At 38.6% G+C, this 16,551-nt stretch overlaps 1 protein-coding gene across 1 annotated transcript in view; it reads right to left on the reverse strand.

Annotated features, from left to right (window-relative positions):
* Positions 1 to 631: 631 nt before the first annotated feature.
* Positions 632 to 16,551, reverse strand: part of LOC101651106 (ankyrin repeat and KH domain-containing protein 1) — a 132,734-nt gene continuing 116,814 nt past the window's right edge. Inside the window, exons 26-35 of the mRNA XM_045284743.1 lie at positions 15,518 to 15,689; positions 14,274 to 14,727; positions 13,706 to 13,852; positions 10,369 to 10,518; positions 8,590 to 10,202; positions 4,261 to 4,437; positions 2,963 to 3,163; positions 2,288 to 2,463; positions 1,469 to 1,630; positions 632 to 1,139 (exon numbers count right to left, since the gene is read on the reverse strand). Of these exons, the coding sequence (XP_045140678.1) occupies positions 1,080 to 1,139; positions 1,469 to 1,630; positions 2,288 to 2,463; positions 2,963 to 3,163; positions 4,261 to 4,437; positions 8,590 to 10,202; positions 10,369 to 10,518; positions 13,706 to 13,852; positions 14,274 to 14,727; positions 15,518 to 15,689 (3,312 nt within the window). The 3' untranslated portion in view covers positions 632 to 1,079. The remainder of the gene's footprint in view (positions 1,140 to 1,468; positions 1,631 to 2,287; positions 2,464 to 2,962; positions 3,164 to 4,260; positions 4,438 to 8,589; positions 10,203 to 10,368; positions 10,519 to 13,705; positions 13,853 to 14,273; positions 14,728 to 15,517; positions 15,690 to 16,551) is intronic.

Genomic DNA, 16,551 nt, shown 5'->3' on the forward strand with positions numbered 1-16,551 from the left:
TCCTATGTTCAAACTCAAGTAAAATGTGTAACTGAATAAATCTTTTAGAGAAAGAACCACAAAAGGAATCTTAAATTGACTGAGTGTCCACAAGTTTGAAGGAGTCCTGGTGGGGTAATGGGTTAACTGCAAGGTCAGTGGTTCAAAACCACCAAATGCTTCTTCACGGGGGAAAGATGAGCCTTTCTATTTTCATAAAGATGTACAGCCTCAGAAGCCTATATGGGCAATTTCTACAGGGTTGCTATGAGTCAGAATTGACTCCAGGGCAGTTTAGTTTTGTTTTGGAAGTTTGTTCAGTGTCCTCTGATTTAAAATCCTATAGTTCTTATCAACTCACTCACAACCTATTAAGAGTTAAATCTATCAGTGGTCTGCTTACTAAAGTTTAATAAGACACATTGCAAAGGTTTGGGATTTTATCATGTTAGATAATGAAGACAACAAGGGGATAAGGACTGTTTAGCACACAAGTACATAACTCTTAAAAGTACTTTTCATGACTGTCTTAAGAATGGACTCTAATGTGTAATACAGAAGAAGTCTGCTACAAGTATCAAGCCGGTTCAAGATGGTTGAGAACTGGGTGGTACCTGCATGACCACCGAAAGGAGCACACCCCACTTCTAAACACTGTTCATCTTTTTATTGAATATTCTGGTAAATATTTCACATTAATACAGGCTACATTAAGTAGAGCCACTATATGACAAGAAATTTACTCATTTTTTCCTTTTAAGTATGTAAACAATTATACATGTATTTACTGTCCTAAAAGGTTGAAACACGTAATCATCTAATTCTCTTCTGCATATAAGTAGCATTCAGTATGTTTAGCCAAAAGCACTAAGTTCATCTGATCTTAAGTTCAAAATGGCTAAACTAACTAGCGAACATAATCAAGTGGATAGGAAATCAGTTTGTTTTTATACAATGGGCAATCAAGTTTCCATTGCTAAAGCCTCAAGAGAAAATGTCTTAGTTAGGCACATTAAAAAAAAGAAAGAAAAAAAATTCCCCAGGGTTCTTCCAAAGTCATAGGTTTCTCAAACAAGTCTAAAGGGTAAAGACCGTCTAACTTAGTTGACATATTTGAGATGCATGTTTCCAATATGAGGTGCCCACGTGCCAGGCCAAATCTGAAAAGGGGGAGGAAAAATTGGAATTTCTAATTAGGAATCTTTAGACATTTGCAAAATATATATATAAATGCAATGGCATTTCACTGTTTCTGCCTAGGAAGAATACACATACATGAAATAAAACGTTTAGGACCATTATCTTGATATATATATATATGTGTGTGTGTATACATATATAAATAAAAAACTTAGATCAAGGTGGTCAAGTATCACTTCTGACATAGCCAGAACGTGCACTACTCACAGAATTAAAGGTATGACATGACAAATCTGCGGGGGAAAAACAGAGAGAGAGAGAGAGAAAGAAAACACTATGCCTATTTTACCTGCTGGGCATCAGTGCATTCTGTTGAATTTTGGATAACTTTTATCATAGGGTTCCAAGCAGGATCTGGATTGTGAAGTCCATTAAATAGAGGGCCTCCTGGAACATCAAGTTGAGGATGAGAAGGGATTATGGTGCCTCCATACATGGAAATAGGCAGACCCTACAAGGGCAGAAAGGAAGGTTTAATTATGAAGTGATTATAACTGAATATTCCATATCAGCTTATATCTAATTCCCACTCATTCAAAGAATGCCAGGATCTTTTTTAAGTACAGCAGAATATCCAAAACTAGTCATCTGCTTCAAAGAAGATTTTTCAAGGGAAGAGGAAAACTAAAAAACCCCACATAGCCAGCATCAACTCACTGATAAATTTCCCCATATTTGGGAAACACAAATAATACCTCTAACTTTCCCACCATATTTCAGTTTCACTCAATTTGTGTTAAAAAGAAATGGGCAACTCCACAATTGCTTGCTGCCACAATCTGGCTTTGCGGCTGCACTAAGGTTTTAGCATAGAGGCTCTTGGAAAACTCACAGCCAACTAGAGAAGCCTCCCTGAAACCCGTGGCAGCTGAACTCAGAACAGCAGGACCCAATTTCCTGCTTTTGTGGGGTGTGGGGACATCTGAGGACAAACTATACTGTTGACAACACAACCCGCTCTTGAAATTGTGCAAGAGGCTTGGCAAAGTCATGGAAACAAACTAGTTACATCAAAGAGAGAATTGTTTTAATACAAACTATTCCTTAACATGTGACTACACTGGCCTGCCAAGTGTCAGACGAGTTACAATGATGTTTGTCAACTCACTTTAGAAAAATCCACAAAACCACTTGCCATAGGTTGATGGAAAATGTTAGACGGTGCTACCATTCCAGAGCCATCTCTCTCCACCGGTTGGTGCTGGGAGAATGTGCTTGGGTCTGACAATTGTTGGTGCATTGGATGGTTCCCTAGCACAGACTGTGACCAACCTGATATGCCTTCTGTAAAGAAGAGTTGAGAATAGTTCGGTAGTTGGATAAAACAACAAAACCTTAACAGTTGATTCTATTTTTCCTACAAAATAGAAAGATTATTTCTCTGAAGAGCTCAGGGTACATTCAACTTTTTCAAATAAGCAAATAAAAAGTTTCTGGGAAATTTTGTAAAATCCTCTGAATATCCCAAGCACTCTCTTACCTTGTCCTTCAAAATATAAGAGTGTTCCCTGAAAGAACTCAAATGATTCTCATACAAGAGTAGAAAGCTTAAGAAGGAAAAGAAGCATACTTTGAGTCTTTTACTTTTGACCAACTCTCTATATAATCACCTCAACTAACATTCCAGACTGAGCTTGGGACGAATTTTCCAGGGCTATAAATACCTATCTGATTGTCAAGTACAGAAACGAGGTTCTATTTAGTTTTTAAAGGAACAACGTTTTAGTGGCAACCCTATAATTTACTGGAGATACTTCTTCAGACAGAGGACAGGTAACTGTACCTGACACAGCGTTGACACCAAATGACCAAATTCCACTGTGTCCGACAGGAGCAACAAAACTGGTCCCCACAGGGGCTTGAGCAACAGAGCCTCCTTGCCGTATCCGCGCCAGTCTCTCTGTTCCAATCGGGGGAGGTATCTTTCGATCCTGACTGGCACTGCCTCCTTTTGGTTGGCCCAATGTTGGAGGGGCAGAAGTAGCTGAAAGAGGTGAAGATGATCCCGAAGAAACAGATGGAATAGGAGAGTCACCTGGTGGTAAAATATTTCTCTATTGTTTTATTACATGTAAAAACTATAAGAATCTGAAAAACCTCACTGGAAAGATCTACTCCACAACCTAGGCTCTGTAAAGAAAAAGTTTCATTTTAAAACATAGTTCAAGTAAAAAATGTAATTTCTATGAACTTTAAATTCTAGGCCACCATCTCTAAGTTCAGTTTAAAAAAAAAGCCAGATTGAACTGAACAAGTTTAGAAAGTAAGATGGCCTCTATGTTTATTTTAGTTCTAATCGATCCTCTCAATATATATAAGGATGCTTCCAAAGTTTGTGGGAAAATGCCACTATCTTTCTATTTTTCAATGAACGGTCGTAGCCCCATTGTAGAATGACATTTTAAATGAACTTATATGGCAGTGTTTGCCCAGTATCAAGCATACTGTCTGTCAAATAGTTGTTATCTCTCTATACTGGATAGGTTTCTTTTTCCCTTTTTATAATCTGTGTGCCCTGATAAGGAAGATAGTCAATTTCAGTTTCAGGTAATTTGGGTGTTTTTCCTTTGTCAACACAAGGAAACTGATAATGTCATGCTAAAATTAAATAATTAAAAAATAAAACCTTAAATTATGATTTTGCTTAGTACTAAATATTTTAATTGTCCTAAATATTGAAATGACTAAGCCAGAACAAAGGTATATTTTTCCTTTTGTATGACATAATAGTTTCCTAAAATACACAAATGAGAACTCACACCAAACTGACTACATACATAAATTCAACTTCTTTTCGAATTAATAAATTATTTTAAATACTGCCTCCAAAGGAACTTTATAAATTACTTGCATTACCTCTTATTTTGATTGATGTCCTAATGGAAATACTTCTGATTTGGAAAAGTAATTTGCCCTTGGTTCTTAAGTTTCCTATCCAACAAATGACTGACAGTTTTTTATAACACTACAATACAAACCTCTGTGTACCACTGAATGGACTCAATTTAAACAGTGTTCCCTAAAACAAATAGCTTAATAACTTATTCAAGACTCTGGAAAGAGTCCCTTCAGGATCCCTACATGAGTTTGAGGCGCTTGTCCAAGGATGGGGAGAAAAATGTTGTCTGTTGAAACTCGGTGTCCCAACGGGAGCTGGCCCTTGCAGGTAAACCCGAGTTCCTGGTATGCTGGAAAAACTTGTCAGAGGAGTAGAAGAGGAAGACGGGGAGCTTCCTGATGGATCAATAGATGGCAACCCTGAAATAAAACAGGGCCAGGACATCTGATTAGTCAAGACTTTAAGATTCCAAGTCCAAGGTTATTTATTATTATTATTTTAAAGAAAGCATGGGACTTATTTTTGTAGATCACAGCCAAAATACTCCACTTATGTGATATTATATGGTCCAGACTCATTTGGGTTTTTTCCCCCACTTATAATCCAGAAGAACATAACCAAACAGTTCTACGTTTGAACAAATGAACCCAATGTTTAAGAATGGCAGTTATCTTGAGTAAGGTTCTAAGACATCTCAAAGCTTTAACTAGGAGGGGTGGCATGGGGATGGGAGGCCAAGGGAGGGAGACACGAGATTTTGAATGAGAGCATGCTTTGGTTAAGGGGTTTCCAGATCAGTAATTTATCCTGTAGCTTTTGTGGAAAAATCTTAAAAGTCCAAAATTCCTATAGACAATAAATAATAAATTCTGCCAATGTGACTTCTTCCAGAGGAGGAAAAACTTTAAAATTTAGAATAACTTAAAAGCAACCTATCTGATAAAAAAATCAACAGTTGCAAAAACTAATCAAAGTTTCTGTCCAGTTAGTGCAGAGAAGAATTTAGCACTCTTCTCAAATTCCATTGCTTTCTCTGGAGAATGTATTAGGGAAAGTAGACAAGGACCTGAAAAAAGATTTTAGGTATTCATTTAAGAAGAATTAATCAATATTAATATGAAAAACTTAAAATTCTTTCAAGCACACTTTGTTTTTAGAGCATTTGAAAACAGTCTTGATATAATTCACATACAATTCATTCACTGAAAGTATGTGAAGTCAATGCTTTTTTAGTATATTCACAGAGCTGTACAATCATCACCACAGTAAGTTTAAGGATATTTTTGTCCTCACTTAAAGCATCCCCTTACCTGTAATTTGTCACTACCCATTCCTCCTCACCTTGAAATTTCCACCTTTACGTGACCACTAATGGACTTTCATCCAGGACAGATTTACCATTATGGCATTCCTGTGCTCTTTGTGACTGGCTTCTTTCACTTGATAAAGTGTTTTAAAAGTTCATCGATGTTGTAGCATGATTTAGTGCTTCTTCTTGTTTTACTGATGAATAATATTCTATTGTATCGCCACATTTTGTTTATTCATTCAACAGTTGATGAACATTAGGGTGGTTTCTACTTTTTGGCAATTATTCGTAATACTATGAACATTTGTGTACAGTTTTTTTGTTTGGACATATGGTTTTATTTCTCTTGGGTATATATCTGAGTGGAATTTCTACATTAAACAGTAATTCTGCTTAACTTTTCTGGGAGCTGCTGAAGTGGCTGTACCATAGTATGTCTCCATTAGTAATGCATAAATGCAACTCACTGCCCTCAAGTCTGTTCCAACTCATGGCAACCCTACAAGGCAGAGTAAAACTGTCCCTGTCGGTTTGCCAGACTGTAAAACTTCACTGCAGTGGAGCATTTCATCTCTCTCTCACGGAGCAACTGATGGTTCTAACTGCTAACCAATGAGCTTAACAGGTAGGGCCCACTTGCCACCAGGATTCTTTCAGTAATGGATAGGGTTCACATTTTGCTATATCCTTCTCTAGCTTCTTAAATATTACTACTTTTTACCAATCCTGGATCCCAGAAGGAAGGTCAAGGATGGATGCTTTCTATTACAACCTGAGCATTGGCAAAGAGCTCTTCCTTTGTTGTGGGGTTTTGAAACCTCTACTAGTTTCCCAAGTGAAAGTTAAAATAAATATCTATAAGAAGCAAAAACTCCAGAAAGTACTTTAAGACTAGAGATGACTTGTGCTTCTATTTGAAAGATGATACAACAGTTATGTTCTCCTGAGGAAAACAAAAACAAAAAACAAAACAATGCAAAACCCTGGCAAACAGAAACAAATCTGAAATGAAAGCTAAGGCTACAACACATTTTTACTCTCACAAGTTGTAAACAACCGAGATCAGTTTATAGTTAGCAAGCATAGTATGGGCTATGGGGCAGTTTTCCAATCGGAAGAGAAATGCTCTAGGCCAGCTACAATTTCTCATTTGTTTTCAAAATACTGCAGATCCAAGTAACATCAGCTCCTAAACTCTGGAAAAGTAGATTCTGGTTTTCAAATATCCCCAAATCAACCCTAACTATACATCTGTCTATTGTTCTCCCCGTAATGCCTCAGCGGTAAATTTCTAATTTGAAGGAACCGACAGCTGAATCTAAGTTTTGGTGTGTTTTTAGTAGGAGCCCACAAAGGGCACAATCTCTTCAAACAGCTCCACTTCATGTGGGTAATAGGAAGGCACATAAAAGGATTGCTATTCAGGTTCTAGTTTATACATGCACAGGTTTGCTCAAAACAAACATGTTTATACAGGTCTGTGATCTGTGGATGGTTGCAGATAAGCTCTCTTGGTAATATTTGTGTTAGTCTCAGGCTGCCTTTGAAATTGGTCAAATCAAGAAATAGTGGCTTCTAAGGGGATCTGCCGGGCCAGTTAAACTGAAGGCAGAGAGCTCAGCTCAGAAGGTTGTGGCATCTGTTTTCTGGAATTCCAGAGGAGTAATCAAGATGGATTTTCTCAAAGGACACAGGATAATCAGGAGGGGGCTTATTAGGAAGAAGTTTTAAGAAAAACTGCATGGATGAGAAAATAACCAGGAAATTTATACCGAGGAAATATTTCCCATCACAACAACCCCAACAAAAACTAAACCCACTGCTCTAATTGTAGCGGCTGGAGGTGACCTGCCAAAATGGTTCGCTCCTCACTTGACCCAGAAAAACCCCACAAAATCCTGCAAACCAAGAGGGTCGAACCTCCAGGTCCACTTCAAGAACACCCGGGAAACTGCCTGGGCCATCAAAGGCTTGCACATCTGGAATGCCGCCACACACTTGAAAGATGTGACTGTGCAGAAGCAGTGTGTGGCCTCCTGACGCTACAAGGGTGGCGCTGGTAGGTGTGCCCAGGCCAAACAGTGGGGTTGGACTCGGTCGGTGGCCCAAAAAGAGTGCTGAATTTTGCTTCACATGCTTAAAAATGCAGAAAGTAATGCTGAACTTAAGAGTTTAGATGTGGATTCTCTGGTCATTGAGCACATCCAGGTGAACAAAGCCCCCAAGATGCGCCGTAGGACTTATGGTCGCATCAATCCATACATGAGCTCCCCCACCACATTGAGATGATCCTGACTGAAAAGGAACAAATTGTTCCTAACCCAGAGGAAGTTGCAGAGAAGAAAAAGATTTCCCCAGGAGGAGCGGCTAGTGGGCTTGAACTGGCAACCTTGGATTAGCCATCTCATGCTTAATCCACAGTACCACCAAGGCTCCCTGATGACAATGTACCTGGTTATTCTTTGAGGGTAGCAAGGGCGTCCTGTGAGAACTGTGTTAGGAAACCGTACTACAGCCCTGATCTTGCCACAGACTTTTGTTTCGGTTCCCGAAATTCAAAGACTATTAAAAGCAGCACAAAATTTTAATCTCCAGTGCACAATTTTCCCAGGGAAGGGCTAAAGAGATTGAAACATTGCCTTCAGTAGGGTATTGACCTGCATTGAGCATATATTGAGAAACAATTGCTTCACATTTTGATAGTTTTGTTCAATAGAGGTCTTTATGCAGCAATACATTTGACTCTCCTTCATATATAGCACTATTAAATGACACCATTTGTTCTTTAGTCTGAGCACCCAAGACTGACAGCAAAGGATGTAAACTATGAACTAGTCCCTAAACACATTTGCAGCTCAATTTTTTTTTCAAATCTGAGAAATATAAACCATCAATATAATAATTTTTTTAAAAGCCCCATCTCTGCAAATTTGGAATCCCTAAAGCATCCCAAGAATCTTCTCTATTGCGTGTGTGAGACAATCAGCTTACATTAATTCCAAGAAGAGGAATTGACACAGTGCAGAACCTCATTATAAGAGGCAGAGACATCATATGGAGAATATAAAGCAGCTCATGATATTTGAGTCATTCATCCACAGCTACATTTTTCTCCACAAAGTAACACTAATTAAAGGGTCTTTATTTATTTACTATACACTCTCATGTCTTTAGGATCATGCTGTGTTAGGTGTAAAGGTTTCATTATTATTTTGGCAGATTAGATTATGACTGAGCTATAGCTTTAGTTACAGCAACTTACCAATAGGACTTGTAGAAACTCGCTGGGAAGGAGGTCTGAAGCCAGGTGCCTTGGAGTTGTCAGGGTGCACATTTTCCAAGTGTCCGAGTACAGAGTTACCCAGGTATGCTGACTGAACGGTGAAAGAGGCATCCGCGGCAACTCGTGAGGACAGCGGACCATCTCCCCACCCCTGGTTAGCTGGCACCTGACTGCTATCAAAAAGACTACTGAAGTGATTGAAAAGTGTGGCTGGGCCAAAAGTAGGCGGCAAGGATTTATTTGCTGCATTGATATGCATCTGAGAACCATTCATTATGTTCATGGCGGAAGAAAGCTGCACTGCAGCTGGCGGGCCTTGAGGTGGTGTTAAAGGAACTGAATTTGTAACAAAAATAGACTGGGGATCTTGGTGTATTGTTGCATTTGGTACCACTGAGTAAAAAGAACCTCTGGGCTGCATTCGATGAGAAACTCGAGGTGCTGGTACAGCTAACTGAGGTAAGTTATTGGTGTCCTGATTATCAGCAGCAACCAATCTGGGTGACGCCAAAGCCAACGGAGCAGGTTCTGAGTTAGACGCAAAAGGCATTGACATAGGACTTAGATCAGACACAACGGATGGCTGTGCTTCCTCCTGTGTATTATTGGAGGAAGGAGGAGGACTACTGGATGAGTGAGTTTCTGGAGCCCCTGGGGTGTTGCTGGCCGAGCTACTGCAACTATTGGCAGTGGAAGATGGGGGACACAGGTTTCCTATGGGCTGGTCCTGTGTGGACACCTTCTCTTTGGGGGCTGGCATGGCAGAGAAAGACTCCATCTTTTGTGACGAAAGCTGTGCTTGAGGAGTACTTGCAGGCAGAAATGTGGTGGGGACTTGCCCACTTGTTACAGGTGAAGAGGAGACGGAAGGCAGGGAACTACAAGTGCTCGTCACAGAAGAAATCACCGTTGCTGGAGGACTCGTCTTAGGCACACAGGCAAACAACTGCTTTCTAACTGATGAGGGAGTCCTGGTACTCGTCACACACAGGGGCTGACTGGCTGCTACTACAGAAGAGACAGTGATAGGACAACTGGCAGTAGTTAGTCCAGCAGACTCTGACGATAAAACAGTCCCATTCTGGTTAGGTATACGGCTTGTATTATTATGCTTTGGGGAGCTATTTGTGTTGCCAGGATTCACGGGTCTTACAGGGAATGGTCCCCAAGTATTAGGTGACGGTGAAAAGGTTCCTCCAAACTGAGCCATGGGTAAGCGAGGATGCCGAATCTGTTGCATAGTCTGAGCAGCCAGCAGGGCAAAATGAGGGTGGGAATAAGCTAAGGGTAAAGAGACTGGGAAAGAAGAACGTACATTTGTCGGAACGTTCTTATTAAGTTTATTAGTGGGTTGGAACGTAGATAATGTTGTCGCCTGTGAAGTCACAAGAGTTGGAGCACCCAAAGGAAATGCATTTTTGCTGGAAGCTGCTGTGGTGCCCACTCCAGATGAGAAATTTGCATGAATGGATTTGGTGCTGGCAGGAGGTCTGATGTGATTTTTAGGAATTAAGTCTTCCAGTTCCTTAGCTGGATCTTGAATAAGTGCATTGATAAGTTGAACTGCGTATCTTGTTGACTCTGTACCACCCCTAGGAAGGAAAACAAAACAAAATAAAAAAGACCACAAACATTAAAAAAAATTTTAAAGGAATAATTCTTCTCAAATATAATTCTTGAATATACTACACATATAAGTATGTTTCTTATAAAAATTAATTTTCACATCGAACAGCAAAATTCGTCTTTCACGATTACCTTATTGTAATCATTCTCTCCCCATTCTTGTCTTTTTGTTTATCCACATCAATGTGGGCACCAGTGACATCTTGTATCGCTGTGATGTTGCACCCTCCTCTTCCCATTATCCTGGACACCACCGAGGCTGGAACAGACAACTTCTTTGACCTGTAAAATGAAGACAGCACACAAACTTATGAAATCCGATGTCTTTAAAGGGCAAAGAATCTTTCTAAATATGGATGCCTGTAGAATATTTCTCAAACATTCAAGAAGAAATTGTTAAATATTTTAAAGTAAAAGCTAACCATTCTTATCTTACTGAGCTTAATTTAGTACACATTAAAAACTATAGTCTTCTAAAACAAGTTGTATTTAAATCATTCATGATCTAAGCAATCAAATGTCCCAAGAGTATGACACATCAACTATATAGTCGGACTATATAGTGACTTTTTCTAAATTGAAATAACGCACACTGCATTGTTGTCCACTCCATAGTGAATACAGGCTATATATGAACTACATAAAGTGTTAAGTCAAAGGCTATCCTAAACTGCTAACATGTATTGTACCATAAGAAAAATATGAGCAAAATGTACAGATCGCCTCTAATTTTGCTTTAGCATATTCTAGATTTAGTATAGCACGGAAGTTAAAAATAATGGCCATTTAAACTAGTCACAGGTTGACAGTGATTGTTGTTAGGTCCACCTAGTCAGTTTAGACTCAGAGAGATGCTTGTGTACAGCAGAATGAAGCTGCCTAATCCTGTGTCATTCTCACAACTGTTGTGTTTAAGTCCCTTGCTGCAGCCACGGTGTCAGCTCATCTTACTGAGTCTTCCCCTTTTACACTGAACCTCCACCTCACCAGGCAAGATCTCCTTGTCCAGGGAATGGTCCCTTCTGAAAGTCAAATTTTGTAAGATGAAGCCTCACCAGACTCCCTTTAAAAATATATATTTTAAAATATACTAAAATGTTAACAAATGGTTTTATTCTGTACTGTTCTCTTAAATTTTCTCTATGTGTAACACACACACACACACACACACACACACACACACACACACACACACACCATCAAGTTGACTCGGGTTCATGGTAACCCTGTACGGCAGAGAAGAACTGCCTCAGAGGGTTTCAAGGCTGTATCGCTATAGAAACAGAACGCCACAGCCTTCGGCTGGGGAGCAGCTGGGGAGTTTTAACTGCTGACTTTTGGTTAGGAGCTAAGCACTTGCATCACTGCATCACCAGGACTCCACGTAAATGAGTAGATACATATATATCCCTCAATCGGAGAAAGACTCAAAGTACAATCTTTTTTGATCCATGATAATGGTTACAATACATAAGTCACTGTGAATTTACTCTGACCTCATTAATTTCTTTAGTAAAGAGCTACCAGAAGTCCCAGACCAAGGAAAATCTGCCATGTGCTGACACTAGTTCCTATTATGAGCTTTACTGAATTAATGCAAAATAAAAAGGATAAATTCCAGTGCTACTCCAATCCAAATAAATAGTGTAATGGTTCCTCTTCTTTATTCACTCTTATTTCTATCATATCACTCTTATTTCTATCATAGAAAATCCACGTCTTAGGTTGCTCACATTCTTTATGTAGATAACATAAAGGTTTCCATCAATTCTTCATATTGGTGCTCCCAGTTTGATTAAACAACAGACTAAATATGTTCTTTTCTTCAGCTCATTAGTCCTCTGAAAAAGGTAGTGGAGCACTGGGTAAATGACAGGTTTACTTCCGATCACCAGATTTCCCGGAGGCTAATATCTAAGTATACCAAGAAGGCGCAGCATCGGTTTGGCTGTCTGTTTTGGCATCTTCTCTCGGATGTCAACAACTTGTTTTGAGTCAATCTCAGGAAACTGGGAACTTGTAATAGTTGCACTGGCTCCAAGGAAACAAATGTTGTTATAACTCTTCCTGATAGGGTCCTTATTGAGCTTATTCACAATGAATTTGATCTATCAGTCATAATTAACTTTTTGTTTTTAATAGAATATTAAAGTTTCTAATTTGTGGAAACACTTTACCACGTCCCTAGTGTTTCTGGTATGCAGGTAATATTTGCATTCCCAGATTTTCTTAAAAAAAACAAAAAACCCTCTTTCCCTCAACCCCCTAGGGAGGCACCTGGACTCTATCAGGCTCCATCTCGCTTCTAAGTAGTCAGGTTACACTATACTTTTTCCAAGACAGTCGGTCCATTTTTCTGGCAGTCATTGGTGTACTCGATATTTTTTGCCAACACCTCAATTCAGACATTAATTCTTCTTTGGTTTTTCATGTTCATTGTGCAGCCCTTGCATGCATATCGGGTTACTCAAAATGCCATGGTGGAGGGTCAGCTATATCTTATTCTTCAAAGCGAAATCTCTGCTCTCAGACACTTCAGCTTTTTTTGCAGCATATTTGCCCAAAGTAATAATACATAGTTTGATTTCTTGACAGCTGCTTTCATGGTCCGTGACCATGATTCCATGCAAAACGAAATCCCTGAAAATTTCAATGTTTTCTCTTTTATCATGATACTGATTCTTGGTTATCTTTATTTATCTTTGTTTTCTTTATAGTGAGGTATAATTCATATTGACGGCTATATATAGCCTTTGATCTTCACCTGTAAGTCTTCAAGTCCTTTTCTTTGTCAGCAAGCACAGTTGTATCATCTGTACCATGTGGGTTGTTACTGAGTCATCTTCCAATCATATGTTCTTCTTCCTATATTGCAGCTTTGTGGATTATATGCCCAGCATACAGACTGAATCAATATGGTGAAAGGAATACAACCCTTATGCAGTCTTTTTCTGGTTTTAAGTTGTTCTGTTTGATCTAGTCACCTCTTGGTCTATGTACAGGTTCTACATGAACACAATCAAGAGTTCTTGAATTCCCATTCTTCGCTTATGTTAGCCATAGTTTTTATGATTCACACAGTTGGATGCCTTTGCATAGTTAATAAAACATGGATAAACATATTTCTGGTATTGTCTGCTTTCAGCCAAGATGTATCTTCTATCAGCAATGATGTTCTTCAATCTATTTCTGAAACTGGCTTGAATTCCTAAAAGTTCTCTAATAATGTACTGCTGCAACTATTTTGAAGTTATCTTTACCATAAACTTAGTTTCATGTGCTCTGGATAGTGTGTGGTCATATTTCTGTATTCTGTTGGATCACTTTTCTTTGGACTGAGCACAAATCTGGATCCCTTCCAGCCAAGTGGGCAGGCTTTTGGCATTGACGAGAAGACAACTCCAGCACTGCATCAAGTGATACCTGTCTAGTTTGTCAAAGTTAAAAAGATGAGAATAATTTTACTTACCTTCGAACAACTTCTTTCCACCCTTCTTCTCTTTTTTGCCCCCTCTTAGGGCTGGTAAGGTTCAGCTTTATGCTTGGCGAGCTTAATGGCAATGACACTGACTTATAGCTTGTTGACAATGAATTAGCATTCACTTCACCTTCAAGTCTGAGGAGATAAAGTTATCAAGTCGAATAAAAGATAAATTTTAAGATAGGAACCCAGAGGACTGTCCCTATCTAGAGAAACTTACATGGAAATATTTCAATTAAAATTTGACACTTCAAGAATCACTAAGTCAAAGTATATTTTAGTATTAAGATGAATTCACAAGCCAAAAGTTGGGCTATCATCAATAAAAAGAAAAAATAAAATCAAAGCATGCTAATATTTGCAACTTCAGAATGTGAATCTTATATTTCTAATAACTTATTTTACTAACTCACATATGATTAGGAGGACAGTGGTGAAGTTCAGTTTTGAATACTGAACATTGTTTAACAAAATTTAGAGAATGTACTTGAAATTTTTGTGCTAGATATGAGAAGCAATAAAGATTGCAGACTTTTAACAAATGTAAATACCTTACCGTGTTTGTGTTTTGGAAGTGGTAGTATTTGTCTTTTCTTCTTGGGAATGAAGTAGCACTGAAGGATATCTCCTATCGGTAGAGGAATTCACATCCATGTTGAAATTTAACTCCTGGCTTTTACCACTACTGCTCTCACTGTTGCAGTCTGTGCTGTCCAAATTATCCGAATCACTGTTTCCACCTGTGCCACCACCTCTGGGTTCTCCATTTATTTTATTTTTATCTGCCTTTTGTTGCGCTAAAGGCATATGCTGTTCAGGTAAAATTAAATGTGCAGTGGGAGGAGTCTCTTTTGTTTTGTTCTTCTTATTTTTCCGATTTGTGCTGGGAGTTGTCACCACATTGGCCCTTTTTTTCCCAAATACATTTGTAAATGTTGCAGATGTTGCAGAGATTCCAATCGTAGTGGTGGTGGTTGCACTAGGAGGGTCTATGGGCACCTCCTGTTCCACTGAAAGTGTACAAAAAGGATAAAAGTCACACTCAGACCCACAGCTCTTAAAACAAACAGTGATAAAATACACTAAGTAACTCATAAATAACTCGGCTCCTTGGGTAATATTTTCCTTTACCAGAATTCATAAGTAAACACAGAAATCTTTACTATTTTTAGAGCAAATATATAGTATGATATTTCGATGTCTAAGTTGGTATGGAACATATCAGCCATTAGCTTTCTTAAGATCCAAAATCTTACGCTCACCAACTAACCACAAATTATAGTAAAGTTTTAATTTAAGAAAATATTAAAATGGGGTAAATAGGATTTTAGAACTTAAATTGAGCAAAATCATTTGCCTTTCGTAAGCACTAACAGATTGTACAATAAACGACTCTTTGAACGTAAAAAACTCCAGTCTCTCCAATTATTTCAGTCCTGAATAGCTTTGCCCCTAAACCTTAGCTAAAAGTTTATTGAGAAACTGAACCTTTCCCCACTTTCCAATGGGGTAGAAGAGGAAGATATTTGGAAAGAACCTGAAGAGAACTTGGCAAACTTCTTGCTGTAATACACAATGTTTTATTTACAAAGTGACTTAAATTATAACTGAACCTCTTCAGATCATATGCTGTTTTTCCCTTTTACATTTTAATCAGCTTGGAATGTCAACACTTTAGAACTACTTACTCTAAAAGTCAATTCATTCAATACTGAGTTAACTAGAGCAAAGAGTATCCAAAATGATGCTGAAAAACAGCGAGAATATAAATTCACTAACTCAAATTCATTTATTTCTCACCATCTTCATCATTTTCTTCTTCATCTTCATCCTCCGGGAGTTCTGAACTCTCCTTAGGTTTGTTTTCCTCATCTTCCTGTTTCCTTTTCTGTTCTTCTTTTTTCTTTTTTCTCTTTTCTTTTCTCTTCTCTCTCTTAGCTGCAAGGGCCTGTTTCCTGCTCTCTTCTCTTGACTGCAAATAATGTAGGCATATCATTTTGCTAATAATGCAATCATTTCAAATGAAGAATTAAAACAAAAAAATTAAAGAAACATGGACTTTTCCACAGATGTTACACTTAAAACATACTTCATATAAGTAACAAATAGAAAAACAGATTAAGTGGGCATCATCAAATGTAACCCTTTGTGCCTGAAGGGATACTATCAAGAAAATAAAACCACAGCCTATGGAACGGGAAATTGTGCTCATGTGTTTTTTTCCTTCCCAGATTATTTTGCTGCTCTATGAATGGCATTTCCCCCGTTATGTTTTATGATTACTGCTAAGATAACGGTACTGATTTCTATATTATCTCAAATCCAATCATTTATATAAATTTTTCCTACATCCTACATTTCTTAGGAAATTATCTTAGACTTTGTGTAAAGAGAACTATACCATTGACAAATAACATTTATCCTTCTACTTTATAAATATTGTCCTGCTGTACAGCTCTGGATCTCTTGAGCAAAGTTGCTGATTAAAAGAAGTGATGTTTGTTATTATGTACAATAAAGTTAGTTCTGGACAGGGAATCCAGGGCGGATGATCCCTTCAGGACCAGGGGTGTGAGTGGCGATACTGGGAGGGTAGAGGGAGAGTGGGCTGGAAAGAGGGAACCAATGACAAGGAGCTACATGTGACCTCCTCCCCAGGGTACGGACAACAGAAAAGTGAGTGAAGGGAGACGTCGGACAGGGCAAGATATGACAAAATAATAATTTATAAATTATCAAGGGCTCATGAGGGAGGGGGGAGTGGGGGGGGAAGGGAAAAATGAGGACCTGATGCCAGGGGCTTAATTGGAGAGCAAATGTTTTGAGAATGATGA

Source organism: Echinops telfairi, unplaced genomic scaffold (genome assembly GCF_000313985.2).
Source record: "Echinops telfairi isolate 266 unplaced genomic scaffold, ASM31398v2 ScPeMD7_7469;HRSCAF=8507_0, whole genome shotgun sequence".
Taxonomy (NCBI): Eukaryota; Metazoa; Chordata; class Mammalia; order Afrosoricida; family Tenrecidae; genus Echinops; species Echinops telfairi.